General features: G+C 36.8%; 1 protein-coding gene across 1 annotated transcript; it reads right to left on the bottom strand.

Annotated features, from left to right (window-relative positions):
* Window positions 1-2,580: 2,580 nt before the first annotated feature.
* LOC134649224 (uncharacterized) lies at window positions 2,581-3,471 on the bottom strand. The gene has a single exon (XM_063503943.1). It carries the CDS (start codon window positions 3,414-3,416, stop codon window positions 2,616-2,618), a length of 801 nt encoding a protein of 266 aa, XP_063360013.1. The 5' UTR covers window positions 3,417-3,471; the 3' UTR covers window positions 2,581-2,615.
* Window positions 3,472-17,302: the final 13,831 nt, after the last annotated feature.

Below are 17,302 nucleotides of genomic sequence, written 5' to 3'. Positions count from 1 at the left end.
AACCTAATTGGACTTGAAAACATGACTTGCTTGCTTTTGCCTTGTCTTATGATAGTTGTGTCGTAAAAAGCTGATCATTCATTTTGCCGAATTTCTAAGAGCATATTTTACAGTTAAACATAATATACCTACATATAGGCATGGACCCTATGTTTGTAACCAAAGTAATTTTACATGTTCCGATCTAATCAAAGGGACTCAATTTTCCAGAGTAAAATATTAAAGTAGGGAAACGGAAAGCTGCGCCCTGTTCCGTGGATAGTTTGTGCTTGAGCCCAATAGTAAGTACGTCTGATTATCGACAACTTGAGTGTGACGAATAGTATTTTTAGGGTTAAGTATAAACGTTCCATTAGAATTTTTGGAGCCCATGAAGGGAGACATTATGAAAATTCATTCTTTCACCACATTTAGTTGAACCTAAGTACTCTAGGCACAGATTATATAATAGTTCTTACGAACAGATACTTATCTCTCAAAGAAAACGCAAATACCTACCGTTTTAATACCTACACTAAAATACAATGGAATGACCTTCAACGCGCCGCCGCGCACCGGCGCAACGCTAGGGTTGCCGACGCTTAGAAATGATTTACTAATATAAGATACCTACCTACTTAGGTAGGTACAAATATAAGTTTTAATTGTCAAACTAACATTAGAACTGGTCATATAAAAGCATAGCGTAAAATAACCATGAGCAAGATAAGTTGCAATAAGTAATTACAATATTCCGTTTATGCGTTTCATTCCGACGAGTGACTGCGAGACATTTTAAAAGGTCATATCTCCCTGCAGTAAACGCAGTGTTTACGCCGTTTTATAAACCGCGCAATGAATCAATAATTCAATACCACCTAAGTAGCTTGCAACAACAATTGAAACCATCGTAAAAATAAAACCAAAAGTACTTGTATTGAGAATGTCTACCTACTTTTCCTATCTATCGGAAGAGCAAAAACGGTATTTTATATTAGTTTTGTTGTTTCTGCATTCATCCACACTACAAGTACTTAGTGTTATTTGTTCAATGGTTTCTTTCGCATACATTTTAGCATATTCAAGACATTTCTTTCGCTATTCGAGCGCGCGGCAACGCGACGTGTGTGCGTGAGCGCGCGTGGCAACCAACTGGCTTGCTTTTCTACCGTGAACGGGAACGGATTCGTAGGTATAAAACCGAGCTCGCGCGGAGAGTTCCATAGGCCTGCTCTAGGTACAGTTAGCAGCAGCAAAGAAAAGTTAGATATAAATGCATAGAAATTTGTATGCAAAGGTGGTAAGCGAGTAGTATTGCTGTACAATATTTATAAGGTTTCGTTGAATACGAGTAACACGTGTATGTTAATTAAACAATTTTGCATTGTAGATTGCGCACTTCAATATTTTGCCAGAAGCCATCCGTGTTTAATCAACCATAATCCATTGAAAGATTCGTGCAATATTTTTTGATATGAACATTTTTGCACTAAATGGAGAGACATCATAAAGGCCACCAAAGACAGCAATAGCAACATTAGAGTGGATATGAATTAAGAGACAAATAGGTAATATATAGCAGTGGATAATGAGATGCAACATCACGGTAGAACTCTATGAATTTTAATACCGGAAGTAATAGAACTATATGAATAGGCCAGTATAAAAAGAAAACTAAAAGTAATTTACAAAATCCCCAAATCCAAAAAGAGGCAAAAATTTATATGTAAAAAAGATCAAATGTGAAACACAATTCAAACGTAATTGATTGATGTACTCTAATACAATAGTTATGTGCCTCCCATTTTTCCACCCACGCCAAGCATATAAGTTTGAAGCTGTTATTTCTGATTATTGAAGTTCTTCGTAGATGCAGGTTGACGATGTTCAGTTTACAACTTTACACTTTTTAAATTTATTCGAAAACGCGTTTCTATGATTACGTTACGGTCCTTTTAGTCAAAATACTCTGCAAGGTATAATAAGGACGCTCTAACAATCTTCGTTACAGTGCTTGCCATCTTCGTTATTTCGTTCCGAACTTGCATTCACCCCGGTTTCATTCTAACAATATTAAATGATCCCGGTCTGCAGTTTCCTTGAATTATTCATAAGTATAAACTGACAAGAGTCGTTTTAGACTGAACGAAATAAAATTCCACGATATCGTTTACAATTCCAAGTCAAGATGAATTTTCTTATGCGAACGAAAAATGTAATTTCGTGTTAGCTAAGTAATGTGTTGATTACAAAAGCAAAGTAAGTAGATACATAAATCCTAGGTTTTCTAAGTCATTATTGAGAACATATAAATAATAATGGCATTTTCACAAGAAATTCACAAGTTACACCTAACAGTTTATTTTTATGGTGATCATAATTTGTGATTTTGCGTTTTTTTTTAACGTATAATACCTATACATGGTGTTTATAATATTTGTGTGTAGAAAAAATAATTAAAAATGTTCCCTAGTCATTAAAACCTATTACTTTAGTGGCGCTTTGCATGCTGGAAAAAAAAGAAAAGTAGGTAGAAGGAAGTAGCTTGTACTAAAACATATCATGTTATGATTGTATTAATTTTATTTAAGTTTTTTATACACATAAGTATTAGATTTAATTAGCACTTCCTATTATCAATGACCACGACCAGCCCCTCCAAGCGATTGCCACGGCTTGGTACGAACATGAGGGTTCCAGTTCGGAATTATCACATCGCGATGCGTAGGCTTTCTCGGCAGACCATTAATTTGAATGTCTCTAGCAACTCTTTCATGCGGGTAATCTACATTATCTAAAATTTCGATATCATTAATAACCTCGGTAATGCCTATGCTCCTTCCATGTCGTCCTCTCCCACCGATACGATCCCAAGGATTCGTTTTGACATTGGGATTCCAGTTCGGAATTATTACGTCACGGTGCGTGGGCTTCTTCATTCCAGGGATATGAATATCACGAGCAGTTCTCGCATATATGGGAATGCGAGGCACTGGTGCTGGAACACTTGGTCGCGGGAACAACGGCTTCGGCCTTAGAGGATTGAGATGACCGGGCAATCTGATTTCTCGTGCGTTGCGTCTGCCTCGTTTGGCACTGGGTGAGTCGAGGCTCCGTGCGTTTCGACGGTTATATCCCGGATGCGTGGCTCCGGTATCACGACTTCCTGATGACGTCGAATGGCTGCCACCGCCGCGTTTCGCACTGGGTGAGTCTAAGCTCCTCACAGTCCTTTCCAGTGACTCCACTGCGTCTAATAGATATGGAACATCTTCTACAGCTAATATTGGTGTTAGTTCACCCGCTTCTCGGACCCGACGTATGACAGGTTTTCGTTGTCTCGGCGGTCTATATGTTGGCTGAATAAACCGCTGACAGGTTGACTCAGCCACAAATGCCACCAGAATGACTCCGAGCAAGAGAGGTACCTTCAACATGTTGAGTTGCGTACAACACAAATGTTAAACTAAAACTAATTAATGTAGTCCGGTGTTCACTACTTATACCTACTGTCGCTTGAGGAAACATAGGTTCTTCCCGAAAGGGGACGGCCTGAAGTTTATTAGTTTGTTTAATATAATATATCATATCATAAAGCAATATCGCATGACCTACGTGACCATCACCGTCACGCTCTCTAGATTTATTTGTAGACAGAGTATGACGCACACTTCTTACAGTTAGTCGGGACTTTTTAACTGTCGGATGTTGTTATGAATATTAATGAGCGAATTCTTAAACTAATAGCGTCAAATTAAAGTTCATAAAATCAATCACTGCAATGTGCCTTTATTTAATTACCTTTTATGTTACCTACATAAAGATATTTTGATTTTTAATTTAATCTTATAGTAAACGACAATTCTTGTATTCTCGTATATATTTATATATTTTGGGGATCTCGGAAACGGCTCTAACGATTTCGATGAATTTTGTTATATGGGGGTTTGCGGAGGCGAAAAATCGATCTAGCTAAGGTCTTATCTTTGGGAAAACGCGCATTTTTGAGCTTTTATTATGTATTCTGACTATTCTGAGCAAAGCTCGGTCTCCCAGATAAAATTAATAGTGATAGGTATTAATTGTGCTATTATCTATGAAAAGGGACCTTATTGCCGATGGCGCTTACGACACTGACATCGATAAGCAAAAAACGTAGTAGTTTAAAATTAGGGATTCTGGCACATGTTTAGTTGTTTTGATTCCCAATTTAGCAATTAAGTTTCTTTGAATACTGGAACATTCAATGTTGCTGTCTATCGCGCTAGGACAAACTTGAAAAAAATTAAAAAAAAAAAGTCGGCCATTTAAAAAAAATAATGGCGGCGTCAAAAACTGCCAGGATACCTCTATGACATTTGGTCGAGCACCCCCCACCTAGGTCCGACCGTTTGGCCGGGCCGTCAAACATTTTTCTGACCGGAAGCGGTAGACCAAAAGTCGGAATTTTCTGGAGGTCACCCAGCCGCCCTCTATACGACCGTACCAAAGACAAATACCCCACGAACCTCCTTCTGGGAGAACAATTATGTCAATCAATCATCGGATTGCGGCTTTATATCAAACAGAGCGCAGTGTACAGCCGGAACCACTTTTCTCCTCTCCCTTTTTGGGGGGAAGCCAAAAGTTAATATCCAGGTTAAGACTTCAGATCAATTAAGTATGATCCAAGGAACAATTGTGTCAAGCGGCATCGCCTGGGACAAAAGGGACAACTCAGTGCACGAACTTCCCCATTAACTTTCTCCCTTAAATATATTAATTGCATAAGTACTAGCCGCTGACGTGACTTCATCCGCGTAAGTTGTTAAACCACCTAGCTAGGAAATGCTACCGTATATGGCGTGACCCGGGACTTCCCATGTCCGGGACTGATTTTGTTTAGAAACCAGCATGATACCTGTGTGAATTCTAACTGACCGTAAACGTTTTAATTAAGTAACCTTTCATATGTGTGGTGGGCAAAAAACGTTGGTTGGTTGTGAACAGGAAAAAAAATCATTCTCTTTTTTTTTTAAATATGATTATGACTAAAAATTGGGTCAGGATTCTTATCATACACAGACAAATGGTTAAAGGTTAACGATTATGTTTGCTAAGATTAAAAATAAGCAATATTTTACCGACACCCCGACGACATAACGGAGTAAATACAGCAATGAATTTCGTCCGTACCTACCTACCTTTTCCCTGATATCCTCTTTGTGTAATTTCCATTAACTAAGCACTTAAGCAGGTAGGTATTTACCTATTTGTTTTACTTACCACAAACATGAAAGTTATCGACTACCGTAGGCTCAAAGGGCGTAAGGGACAAAATGACGAAAATGAGGTATGAATGCAGTTATACTCAGTATTTTTTTCTCTATCGATTGGTATATTTATCGTCTCCATAACTTGAAAAAAAAATGTCCGTTAAGCCCTATGAAAAATCAATGTGTGAACACAATTTTCCAACGTATTTTGCCGTATCTGCCAATTCAAATAAATGTTGTGAGACATTTTGGCGTAACTCCCAACTTTTTGTACGATACGATAAATTTGTGCTAATTTATTGACAGTTACGCCTTTTGCAGTAGATTTTTGAGTGCTAAATGTATGTTACGCCCACAACTAGTGGATATTTATACGAGTGTTAGAGAATTAAATGTAAGAGATACGCCAACATACTATGTACAATTTCGAGTTTATTAAGTGGGATGTCCTAGTACTTTCTTTGACATTTTTTTTATTAAGTAGGTACTTGCAGCACCTGCTCATGTGCTCATTAATGCTATATTTATCAATTTGAATTGAACTAGTGGGTACTTTTTTCATTAGTTTTATGAAAATAATAAAATACGACTATATTCAAATGATAATTATGGCGATTGATTAAGATTAGACTGATAACTTTTAGTTTTGTATGTGACTGGGCTATTTACAATTTTGTTTAGACGTAATATTAATACTTTTTTGTTTAAACCCTAATTTATAGGATTAACCTTATGAAAGTTACTGTCTATAAGCGTTTACATAGAAATACGTAGGCCTGGCCATTTGTCTTTTTGCTACCTACTCTGATGTTATATCATAAATAATCACATATTCATTCAGTTTTACTGAACGAGACGAGTTTTGATACGAGATGTCAAAACTACTATTTTACCTATAATTGTATTATGTTATGTAAAAGTAAAATTTATGATCAAATTCAGATTACAAACAGAAATAACGCAACATACTTTATATAGTAAAAGTAATTGTTATAAATTGTTGTGATATACATAAATAGATACAGATGGTAGGACAGAAGTGATTCTGTTGAAGTAATATAAACAAATAAAAAAGAAAACATTGGTTTTGTGGCTAAAAAAGTTCTACCTTTTCCACGTTTAAGTATACAAAATAACATAAATGGGGAAAAAACTTAAAAGTGAATACATCTCTAAGTTTTAGAAAAAAAAAATCGATATTATAGTACTTAGATGTATAGTATTCCTTAAATGCAAGTTGCCATATTGCAACGAAATTGTTGGATTTACGTAGCGTAGCGTAGAGTTGGAGTTGTTGTACAATTTATGATCAAATTAAGATTACAAAACAGAAATGACGCATACATACTTTCTATAGTAAAAGTAATTGTTATAAATTGTTTTGATATATATAAATATATACAGATGGTAGGACAGCAGTGATTCTGTTGAAGTAATATAAACAAATAAAAAAGAAAACATTGGTTTTGTGGCAAAAAAACGACCTTTTCCACGTTTAAGTATCCAAAATAACAAAAATGGGGAAAAAACTTAACAAATGAATACATCTCTATAAGTTTTTGAAAAAAAAATGTAAATTATAGTACTTAGAAGTATAGCGTTCCTTAAATGCAAGTTGCCATATTGCAACGAAATTGTTGGATTTACGCCAAATGGTACCGAAATAGTTTTTTTTTTGTACATTACGCCCTTTTTCGAATAAGATAATCAATAAAAAAAGAGGCGTAAGAGACGCCCTTCTTAAAAAGAGTCGTGTCTTTTGGCGTAACGGACATGCTATTTTCGTAACTAAGCATTGTATTATACGGTCAAGCAATCAGTTTAAAAGAGCACAAAAAGTTAAGAATAAGCCACATACATTTATTGAAACAAACAAAAAAGTTATGTTTTTTTTTTCTAAAAAAAACTGTTTTTTGGCTCTCCTGAAAAATCGCGTTTTGTCCGTTAAGCCCTTTGAGCCTACGGTAGTCGTTATGGTAGCGGGACATAATGTGTATACCCTGATGAAACGCATCCCTGGTAGGAAATAAAAGAAACGTAAGTACCGTTCTTCCTTGTAACAGGAAAAACTTGAAAAATATGTAAGTTATACTTATACCTAATACCTAGTTTCTATAATGTTACAGATTTTTCTAGAGCTTTATGGCATTAAGTATTATGTTATTTACGTAATACTTAACAGTCTATCTGGGGGCAAGGTAGTCGGTAGTGCCCCCGCCAAGACGAGCAAAGCGAAGCGCAAGGGCACTACCTACCTTTTCTCGAATGCTATATTCTTGTTAAATGATAGATTTGTCAGGTAAGTATACAAATCTACTAGGTAAGTAGCTATCTAGACTTCTTTACTTGTTTTGGAAAGAACTCATTAAAGGATCGTCAGGATCATGTTCAAAATCGTTTACGAGGAAAGTATTAAAAATAAGCTTTATTTTCTTGATTTCTAATTCTTCGCGTGACAGTACATCTTGGATGACTGTTAAGTATAAAGAAACACTGCATTTTCTGGTAGAACGTATTTAAAAAGTAGGTACTTACTTAACTAAACATAAGGTATACCTACCTAGTAAGACAAGTCAACATTTTTATTTAGCAACGTGTGTTGCTTTGTATATTTCGGTACCACGCCTTTACTAACTACCTATTGGAATTGACATGATAACATGAATAAAAACCGGCCAAGTGCGAGTCGGACTCGCGCACGGAGGGTTCCGCACCATCAACAAAAAATAGAGCAAAACAAGCAAAAAAACGGTCACCCATCCAAGTACTGACCCCGCCCGACGTTGCTTAACTTCGGTCAAAAATCACGTTTGTTGTATGGGAGCCCCACTTAAATCTTTATTTTATTCTGTTTTTAGTATTTGTTGTTATAGCGGCAACAGAAATACATCATCTGTTAAAATTTCAACTATCTAGCTATCACGGTTCGTGAGATACAGCCTGGTGACAGACGGACGGACGGACGGACGGACGGACGGACAGCGGAGTCTTAGTAATAGGGTCCCGTTTTTACCCTTTGGGTACGGAACCCTAAAAATGAGGTTAAACCAAAAACCCATTGCTGGTTGCTGGTGACTGTGGCTAGCCCTAACAAACAGGATACCTAAATGGCAACCTAGAGTGCGAAATGAAATCGTTGTAAATGCCAATTACCTATTGGATTGTCGATTGTTCCTTAAAGTTATTAGGACAATATGGTTTTAGAACTAATATCTGGGTGACCGAGCTTCGCTCGGAAAACATATAACAACTCGAAAATGCGCGTTTTCCCAGAGATAATACCTAGCTAGATCGATTTTTCGCCCCCGAAAACCCCCATATAGCAAATTTCATCGAAATCGTTAGAGCCGTTTCCGAGATCCCCGAAATATATATATATATATATATATATAAATAAATAAATATATAAATAAACAAGACTTGCTCGTTTAAAGGTATTAGATAGATTAGAATTAGCGTCTCAAGTTCCCACTTTTTAATAAAACTTCGTATTAAAATAACAAAAACCGGCCAAGTGCGAGTCGGACTCGCGCACGGAGGGTTCCGCACCATCAACAAAAAATAGAGCAAAACAAGCAAAAAACAAGCAAAAAAAACGGTCACCCATCCAAGTATTGACCCCGCCCGACGTTGCTTAACTTCGGTCAAAAATCACGTTTGTTGTATGGGATGGGAGCCCCACTTAAATCTTTATTTTATTCTGTTTTTAGTATTTGTTGTTATAGCGGCAACAGAAATACATCACCTGTGAAAATTTCAACTATCACGGTTCGTGAGATACAGCCTGGTGACAGACGGACGGACGGACGGACGGACAGTGGAGTCTTAGTAATAGGATCCCGTTTTTACCCTTTGGGTACGGAACCCTAAAAACATCAAATACCGGGATTCAGAAGACAGTTTCGATATACCGGTATTCTGATAAGTCCGGTGTTTGGAAGTTCCAAATTTCATTTCATATTTCATAATACCTACTTAGGTCTAGGTAGGTACCTAAGTTCGCGTGTTACCGCCGATACCCGATGCATCTTTCTAAAATCCCAAGGTCATTCTGAGAGTTAACGCCGTATTCGTTTATGAGAAAATGGCTGTGACATACGGACAGACAAATGGACGGACGGACATACCTACCGGGAAACTCCTCTCTATCACTCTTGCATATTCGAACGATAGACAGGCAGAGGGCCTACCGCGAACCACGTTCGAAGTGTTGCCTCTCTGTCACACTTACGTACGAATTTACAAGTGCAACAGAGAGGCAACACATCGAACGTGGTTCGCGGTAGGCCCTCAGATAACGAAAGCCATAGAAGATGGAAAAAGAACATTTAAATAATAATAAATTATGCTGGTCAAGCAAATCTTGTCAGTAAAAAAAGGCGCGGAATTCAAATTTTCTATGGGTAGTAATCCTTTCGCGCCTACATTTTTCAAATTTGCCGCCTTTTTCTACTGACAAGATCTGCTTGACCAGCTATAGGTATACTGGGTCAACCAAATCTTGTCAGTAAATAGGAACAAAAAAAACTATACTCATCCCATGGTCTAATAAAACATGGTCTTCTCTTCCCAGAGTGTCACTTGCCTACGTCACAATAACATTGCCGCTTTATTAATAATATTAATATTATGTAAACCTGTGTTGTGTACAATAAAGTGATTACTACTACTACTACTATTATTTCAACAATGGTTAATAAGTTAAAATATTTCTTTATAATTTTATAATTTTCATTTATATGTATTTTATCTTAAATTTTACAATAACACGTCATTTTTAATTATTCGTTAGCAATATCTTCCGATTCACGAAAGAAATTTCAGATGTTCGGGTAATTCTGTTTACACTACTGGCAACACAGGATAGCGCTGTCACATTTGACAATCCGCCATTTTGTCCCTGACCGTCATCCTTGTCGAACGCGTGTTAATTGTTATTTCCTTCTCGCTCAGTGTCAGCAGTCGCAGTGTTTTCCAAACTTTTGACGTTGTAAGCTTGGTAATTAATGTTTTGTTACGAAAATGGTTGGCTGCTCTATTCGGAACTGTAAGAGTAGGAGTGAAAAGTGCAGTTTTGGCAAGGTGCGAAGTCGGTGGAGGGTAGGGTTGCCAACTATTTTTTGGTAGAATATAGTATTTTCCAGAATAGGGCATCAAAAATATAGTACATTTCAAAAAAATATGGTACCTTTAGATAAAATACTAAACATAAGTGTAACATACGTTTAATCGGAAATATAGTATTATAGCGTACTATATATTTTTCCAAAAGTATATAGTACAGAGAGCCAAAATATAGTACAATACTATATAATATAGTACGGTTGGCAACCCTAGTGGAGGGGGAAGTGGCGCTGATCGTCACAAACACAGGTAATCTTATGGAATGGCCGCCATTAGTACTAGCGGCAGCCGCTTGAACTAATTTTACTCCATAAGATTTAACGTAGAAAGTCTGCCAAAATGAGGGCAGCACCAGTCGTGCACCTAGCGAATAGATTTGTTTTATTTTACTATGTTTCTACATGAATAACTTAAAATTAATGCGGTTAAAATAATTTTCACCGTTGGTTAAAATTCTCCCACGTTTTAAAGTTTGAGAACCTGTAAACAGCATGATGACGTAGGCAAGTGACAGTTAGGTCATTCGCGAATCTCGGAAGAGAGTACCAGGCGGAGTATATTATTATACCATGACTCATCCTTTTCTTTTGGGTGCTAGTACTTGTGTAAGACAGAGATAGTATGATTCTCTCTGGCTATGTTTGAAATCAAAGAGACCTTTGACACACTATAGGTACTAAAATGACGAGAGTAACAAAATTGACTCACCGAGTGCAAATATTTTCCTCGACAAATTCTTTAAATTCACAAAATATCACATTTTATCAGTATTTATCAGTAATTTTTATTTTAAAGAAAAACTGGAAGGTTTCAAGATTTGTCATTTTTGGCTTTTTTAGTGTTGCCAATGCAAAATTTTATAAATTATAAACGAACGTACCGGACAGCACCCCTGATCCGGTCTAAGAAAGACCTGTTCGATCGGTGGAAGGTGGTCCGCCGTACGGCCGTTGTTAGAGATGGAGCTTTAAGTGAGAGCGAGAAAGACATGATGACCGGACCAAGGCTAGCTAGCCTCGTAAACATGGAAAAGTACTTTTTTACTACAGCAACATTATATTACGTAATTCTTGTAATAATTTGCTATAAGGAAGGGCGGGAAACTTCGACCTGTGCGCGCGTATTTTTTTCTCCTTTATACAATTTTAAATATTTTTAGTAGTAATAGTGGTCACCGCAGTGTAAATAGTTTGTAAATATCATTGGTAGTTAGTTTATTATATTTTGTATATATTTATTCATTATCTAGGTAAGTGTTTAATACATTTTTCACCGCCATGGGCGGTGATGACGACGAGCCTCACGACCCAGGAGGTGGTCCTCCGGTTTCCCACACTGTTACAATCGATAATAATGAAAATTCTGATAATGAAATTGATATGAAAGAGTATCACAGCGTGGATACAGATAGTTCTGTATCTTCTGAGGTGAGAAAACGAAAGACCGCATCCAGGAGGATATGTCGTCACTGTAATAAAAAAAAGCGACATAACAAGGACAAAAATAGGGATAAAGAATCCATTACAGATGATTGCAATTGTCAAACTTGCTCAAACAACTCCGATACAAAGTCACAATTTCAAGCACCACTCTCAGCCTCAGCTTTTACTCCGGCTCTAGCTCCTGCTCCGGCTCCAGCTGCGGCCCCAGCTGCGGCCCCAGCTGCAGCCCCAGCTGCGGCCCCAGCTGCAGCCCCAGCTGCAGCCCCAGCTGGCTCAGTGAATACCACCTCTCAGCTCACAGACATGTCCAGGAAGCAATATATACAAACTGATTCTTCGCCGTATGTAGTACATGTCCAGAAACAACAAGAATCTCCCAATGATGGCACTTCTATTCATTCAATTGCTTTTGGCAACTTTTTGAAACGGCACAATTTTAGGAACATTGTTAATGGTAGTGTCAAACGTATAGGCCGCAATAGAGTCGCTCTATCATTCTCAAAGTATGAGGATGCCAACCATTTTCTAAAAGACACTCGACTGACTGACAACAAATATAAGGCGTTTATTCCAAGTTTTAACGTTATCAGAATGGGTGTTGTTAAAGGCATACCAACTGAAATGTCTTTAGAGGAGGTCAAAGAAAACATCAGTGTCCCAGTAGGTTGTGGTGAAGTTTTAAAAGTAAGGAGAATTAATTATAAAGTGATTGTGGATGGTTCTCCGGTCTGGAAGCCATCACAAACAGTTGTTATAACGTTTGATGGCCAAGTTCTTCCAAAACGCATATTTATGTTTTATAACGCTCTACCAGTAGACTTATACATCTATCCAACGATCCAATGTTACTCTTGTTCTCGCTTTGGTCACACGCAGGGACAATGTAGATCTAAACCGAGGTGTTACAAGTGTGGAGAGGGTCATACTGGCTCCACATGCACTATTGAAGAAGATTGTGCATCTTGTTGCTTATGTTCCGGTGTTCATTTTGCCACTAATAAGTCTCGCTGTCCAGAGTATGAGCGCCAGAAAAATATTAAGCTATCTATGGCACAAAGTGCTATATCTTATACAGAGGCCTCTAAACTGCACCCTCCTGTAACAAAACCATATGCAGATGTGGTCATGTCCACTCCAACATCTCTCCCGTCTCAGCATAATAGAAATAATAATAACTTAGGTACAACTACTCACTCATATAAAAAAACAGTCTTTCTGAAACCTCGCAGCTTGCCAAAATCCCAGAAAGGTTTTGACACTGCCTCACATTACAATTTATCTAAAGACTATAACATGCCATCCCCCTCTGGGAATGGTTGTGCCATTGTGCAACAATTTAACAATAAAACTACCAATGACCTCATATTAGAACTTATTCAACTGTTAAGTATTAATTTACACAAAAACCATTCAGAACCGTCCAACGCTGCACATATTACTAGTCCTCATGTTTCCTCCAATAATGGCCAACAATTCCAAAATTCTTCAATGGAATTGTCGCAGCATTAACAATAAAAAAAGCGATTTAATCCATTTAATTAAGAAGTATGACCCTTTTGTTATTACCCTATCTGAAACATGGCTCAGGTCTGAGTCATGTTTCAAAATTCCTGGCTATGCATGCCTCCGCGAAGACAGGTCGGATGGGCATGGTGGTGTAGCCATCCTGGTTAAAAAATCATATCATTTCTCTCATGTTCCATTAGCACCTCATAATAATGAATTTTCCATAATTTCAGCTCTTGTAGATAACATTTGTATAGTTTCAGTGTACATACCTCATCCCTCGCTTACCATACTTAGTGAAGTAAGAAACATTATATCATCTCTTCCTACTCCATGTTTAATATTAGGAGATTTTAATTGCCATCACCCAGCTTGGGGGTGTTTCAATTCAAGTACTTTAGGCGAGGAAATAATAGACATAGTTGATTATTATAATTTATGTATATTGAATTCTGGTGTTCCTACGCGTCGGTCTGCTCCCAATGAGAATCCTAGTGCATTAGATTTATCAATTTGTAGCTCTTCCATATCACACTCCTTACTGTGGGAGGTACTTCCACTTTCCTATGGCAGTGATCATTTTCCAATTCTCATTTCTTTTCCTATTAAAAACAGAACATTACATAAAAGATCTCCACTTTTAGCATATAAACTTCAAAATGCAGATTGGGATAAGTTTCGCAAACATATGGATGAGAGGTTGGGAGAATTACCCGATGTATCTCGTGAAAATTTGTTTAAAACTTCTGATGCTTTTGCTAAGTTTATAATTAATATAGCTGATGAAGTATTTCCTCGTAAGAAGTCCTCTAAATTCAATATTCCCAGCCCTCCATGGTGGGATTCTGAATGTTCAGAAGCTGTTAAAAAGAGAAAACAGTGTGAGTTAATGTATAATAATAATATGAGCGAAGAGATCTTTAATTCCTTATTAGTTACTTTAAAAGAAACAAAACAGTTTTTGAAGAAAAAGAAAGTTGACAGTTGGAGATCCTTTTGTGCATCTTTAAGTCCTAGCACTCACCCGTCAGAAGTTTGGAGGAAGGTTAGAATGTTTAGAGGAGCTTTTGTAGAAAATAACGCCATCAATCTTGATCCTCCAGTAGCCGAGAAATTTTTAGATAAATTAGCTCCTTCATTTGTCCCATTCCCTGTGTGTCCTGAACTGGCTTCCTCGCCCAATATTGATAATGATAACGTGCAGCCTTTTAACAGTCCATTTTCGTTTTTAGAGCTAAAGAATGTCTTATCATATGTTATTGATTCTGCACCAGGATGCGACGGTATTCCATATTCATTTTTGAAACATTCTAGTGACAACGTTATAGGTTACTTTCTTAATATTATCAACGGGATTTTTATGACAGGTGACATTCCACCAAATTGGAAAATACAGTTGGTGTTACCCTTTCTCAAACCGAATAAACCCCGTAATGATCCAAATTCTTATCGTCCAATTGCGTTATCTTCTGTTTTAATTAAGATTTTAGAACATTTAGTTAAAAATAGGTTAGAGTGGTTTATTGAGAGTAAAAAATTATTACCCGATATTCAATATGGTTTTCGCAAAAGCAGAAGCACTTTAGACTGTGTGGGTTTGTTAGTTTCTGATATCCTTTTAGCCTTCTCGAAACGGGAATATGTCGTAGCTTGTTTTATAGACATCAATTCGGCCTATGATAATGTAAATATATCAATTCTTGTAAATAAGTTGTTCCTCTTGGGAGTTCCTGAACGCTTGTGTAATATTATTGCTGCTATGTTTTATGAACGGACGATTAGGTTAGATTTAGATGATAAAGTATTTCACAGGACAGTTTGGAAAGGACTACCACAGGGTTCTGTTCTTAGCCCTTTACTTTTTAATGTATATACATACGACCTTAGTTCCAATTTGCCAGATTATATATCAATTTTACAATATGCCGATGACATAGTGCTCTACTCAAGAAATAAATCCGTACAAAAGGCCTGTGAACTCATAAATGCTAGTTTGAATGAACTAAATGTATATTTAAATAATAATGGGTTAGACCTTTCAGTCCCGAAAACCTCAGCAATTATATTTTCTCCCAGGAAAAAAACTGTTAATGAAAGTTTATCCTATGGTGGAACTACAATCTCCTTTCGTCAAGAAGTCAAGTATTTAGGAATGGTTTTGGACTACAATTTGTCAGCCAAGGGTCATTGTAATTATGTTAAAGGTAGATGTGAACGCTCATTAAACATATTGAGATGCTTGGCTGGTGTATGGTGGGGCAGCCATCCTTTCTATTTGAAGCTTATTTATAATGCAGTAATAAGAAGCGTTGTTGATTACGGTTCTTTTCTTTTAACTCCGGGTACAGAAGATGCCATTAAAGTATTCAATGTCATACAGAATAAGTCACTAAGGACAATCCTTGGTGCTATGCGAACCAGTCCGGCTAATGCCATGCAAGTGGAGTGTGTTGACCCACCTGCGCATTTGAGACGTCAATTTTTATCCGACAGATTCATTTTTAGGACTATGCAATTTTCGGTTCATCCTCTTATCACAAAATTATCGACTCTTTATGATCATATGCAGTCATCTCCATATTGGCGTAATAGAACTCCTCCTTGTATAATTAATAGTTACCTTAAATTTTTGGCTCTATCTTCTCCTACTGTCAGACATATTAACCTTCCTATATACGAGAAAGACTTTGACTCTTTGATTATTTCTCCACAAGTTTTTCTAGACTCCAATATTTCTAAGGATATAATAACTGCTCAACCTGTATTTAACAACTTAGTGGGCGAATATTGGTCTGGTTGGCATTACATATACACAGATGCATCAAAACTTGCTACAAATAGTTGTGTTGGGGTTGGTGTATTTCATCACCAGTATAATGTTGTACAAAAAATTAAACTCCCTCCAGAATCTTCGGTATTTACCGGAGAACTATTTGGTATTTATAAAGCTGTTGAATATGTTTGCATGTTCAATTTAAATAAATGTGTAATTTTTTCCGATTCTAAAAGTTGCCTTCAAATTCTATTAAAATCTCCTTTCAAAATGACTAACAGTTACCCTTTGTTATATGATATCCGAGACGTCTTGTTAAAATGCGAAAAGAAAGGGCTTACTGTAAACTTTGTATGGGTGCCAAGTCATTGTGGAATTCCCGGAAATGAGAAGGCTGATCGTCTGGCGGTAGATGCTGTTGCTTCTGGTGATATATTTCCATATAAAAACTATTGTCATGACCTTCTGTTGCTCCCCAAAAGATATCTCAGGTTAGCTTGGGAGTTCTTTTGGTTTTGGAGCAGCCTGGAATCCGGAAGTTATTACCTTAAGATTCAAAGTGACATCCCTGTAAAGCCGTGGTTTTACAATAAAAACTTTAAAAGACGTGAAATATCATGTTTAACACGCATGAGATTGGGCCATACATCTGCTCCTTCTGACCTTGCTCGATTTAAATTTATTAACGATCCCAATTGTGACTGTGGTGCCGAGGAGGCGGATATTAATCATATATTCTTTTCATGTCCTTTTTATGATCGTACTGCTTTGATGGATTCTTTACTATCCAAAAATGTTCCATTTCCAATAGACATCCCTTCCTTGCTCATCAATCCAGACTTTTATAACATCCTAACTTCATTCATCGTTTACAATGATATAAAAGTATAATATTTTATAAAACTAAGTATATTTATCATTTTGTATTTCATCTATACCTACCTGTCCTGACCACTACACTTTCCAAATTCCGAATTACCTTTAATCCTTGTTCCGCGTTTAATTTCCTTCCCTTTAATTTACTTGACGTTGGCTACGGGCAACACCGCCCTCAAGTCCATTAAAAAAAAAAAAAAAAAAAAAATTTGCTATAAAAAAAATCTTGGTGTGTTGAAAATTTAAATTTATTATTTTGAATTGAAATACTTCGGACTTTTATAATTAATTGCTTATTTATTGTAATTTTTTTAATATAATTGAACAGTTTCTATTCTATTTTGAAT

Source organism: Cydia amplana, chromosome 6, assembly GCF_948474715.1.
Source record: "Cydia amplana chromosome 6, ilCydAmpl1.1, whole genome shotgun sequence".
Lineage (NCBI taxonomy): Eukaryota > Metazoa > Arthropoda > Insecta > Lepidoptera > Tortricidae > Cydia > Cydia amplana.
Note: the sequence above shows the minus strand (reverse complement) of the source record. Positions and strands in the feature narration are given on the sequence as shown.

Excerpts from the sequence above, each read along its gene's own strand:
- LOC134649224 (XM_063503943.1), bottom strand. The coding sequence starts at position 3,416 with ATGTTGAAGGTACCTCTCTTGCTCGGAGTCATTCTGGTGGCATTTGTG.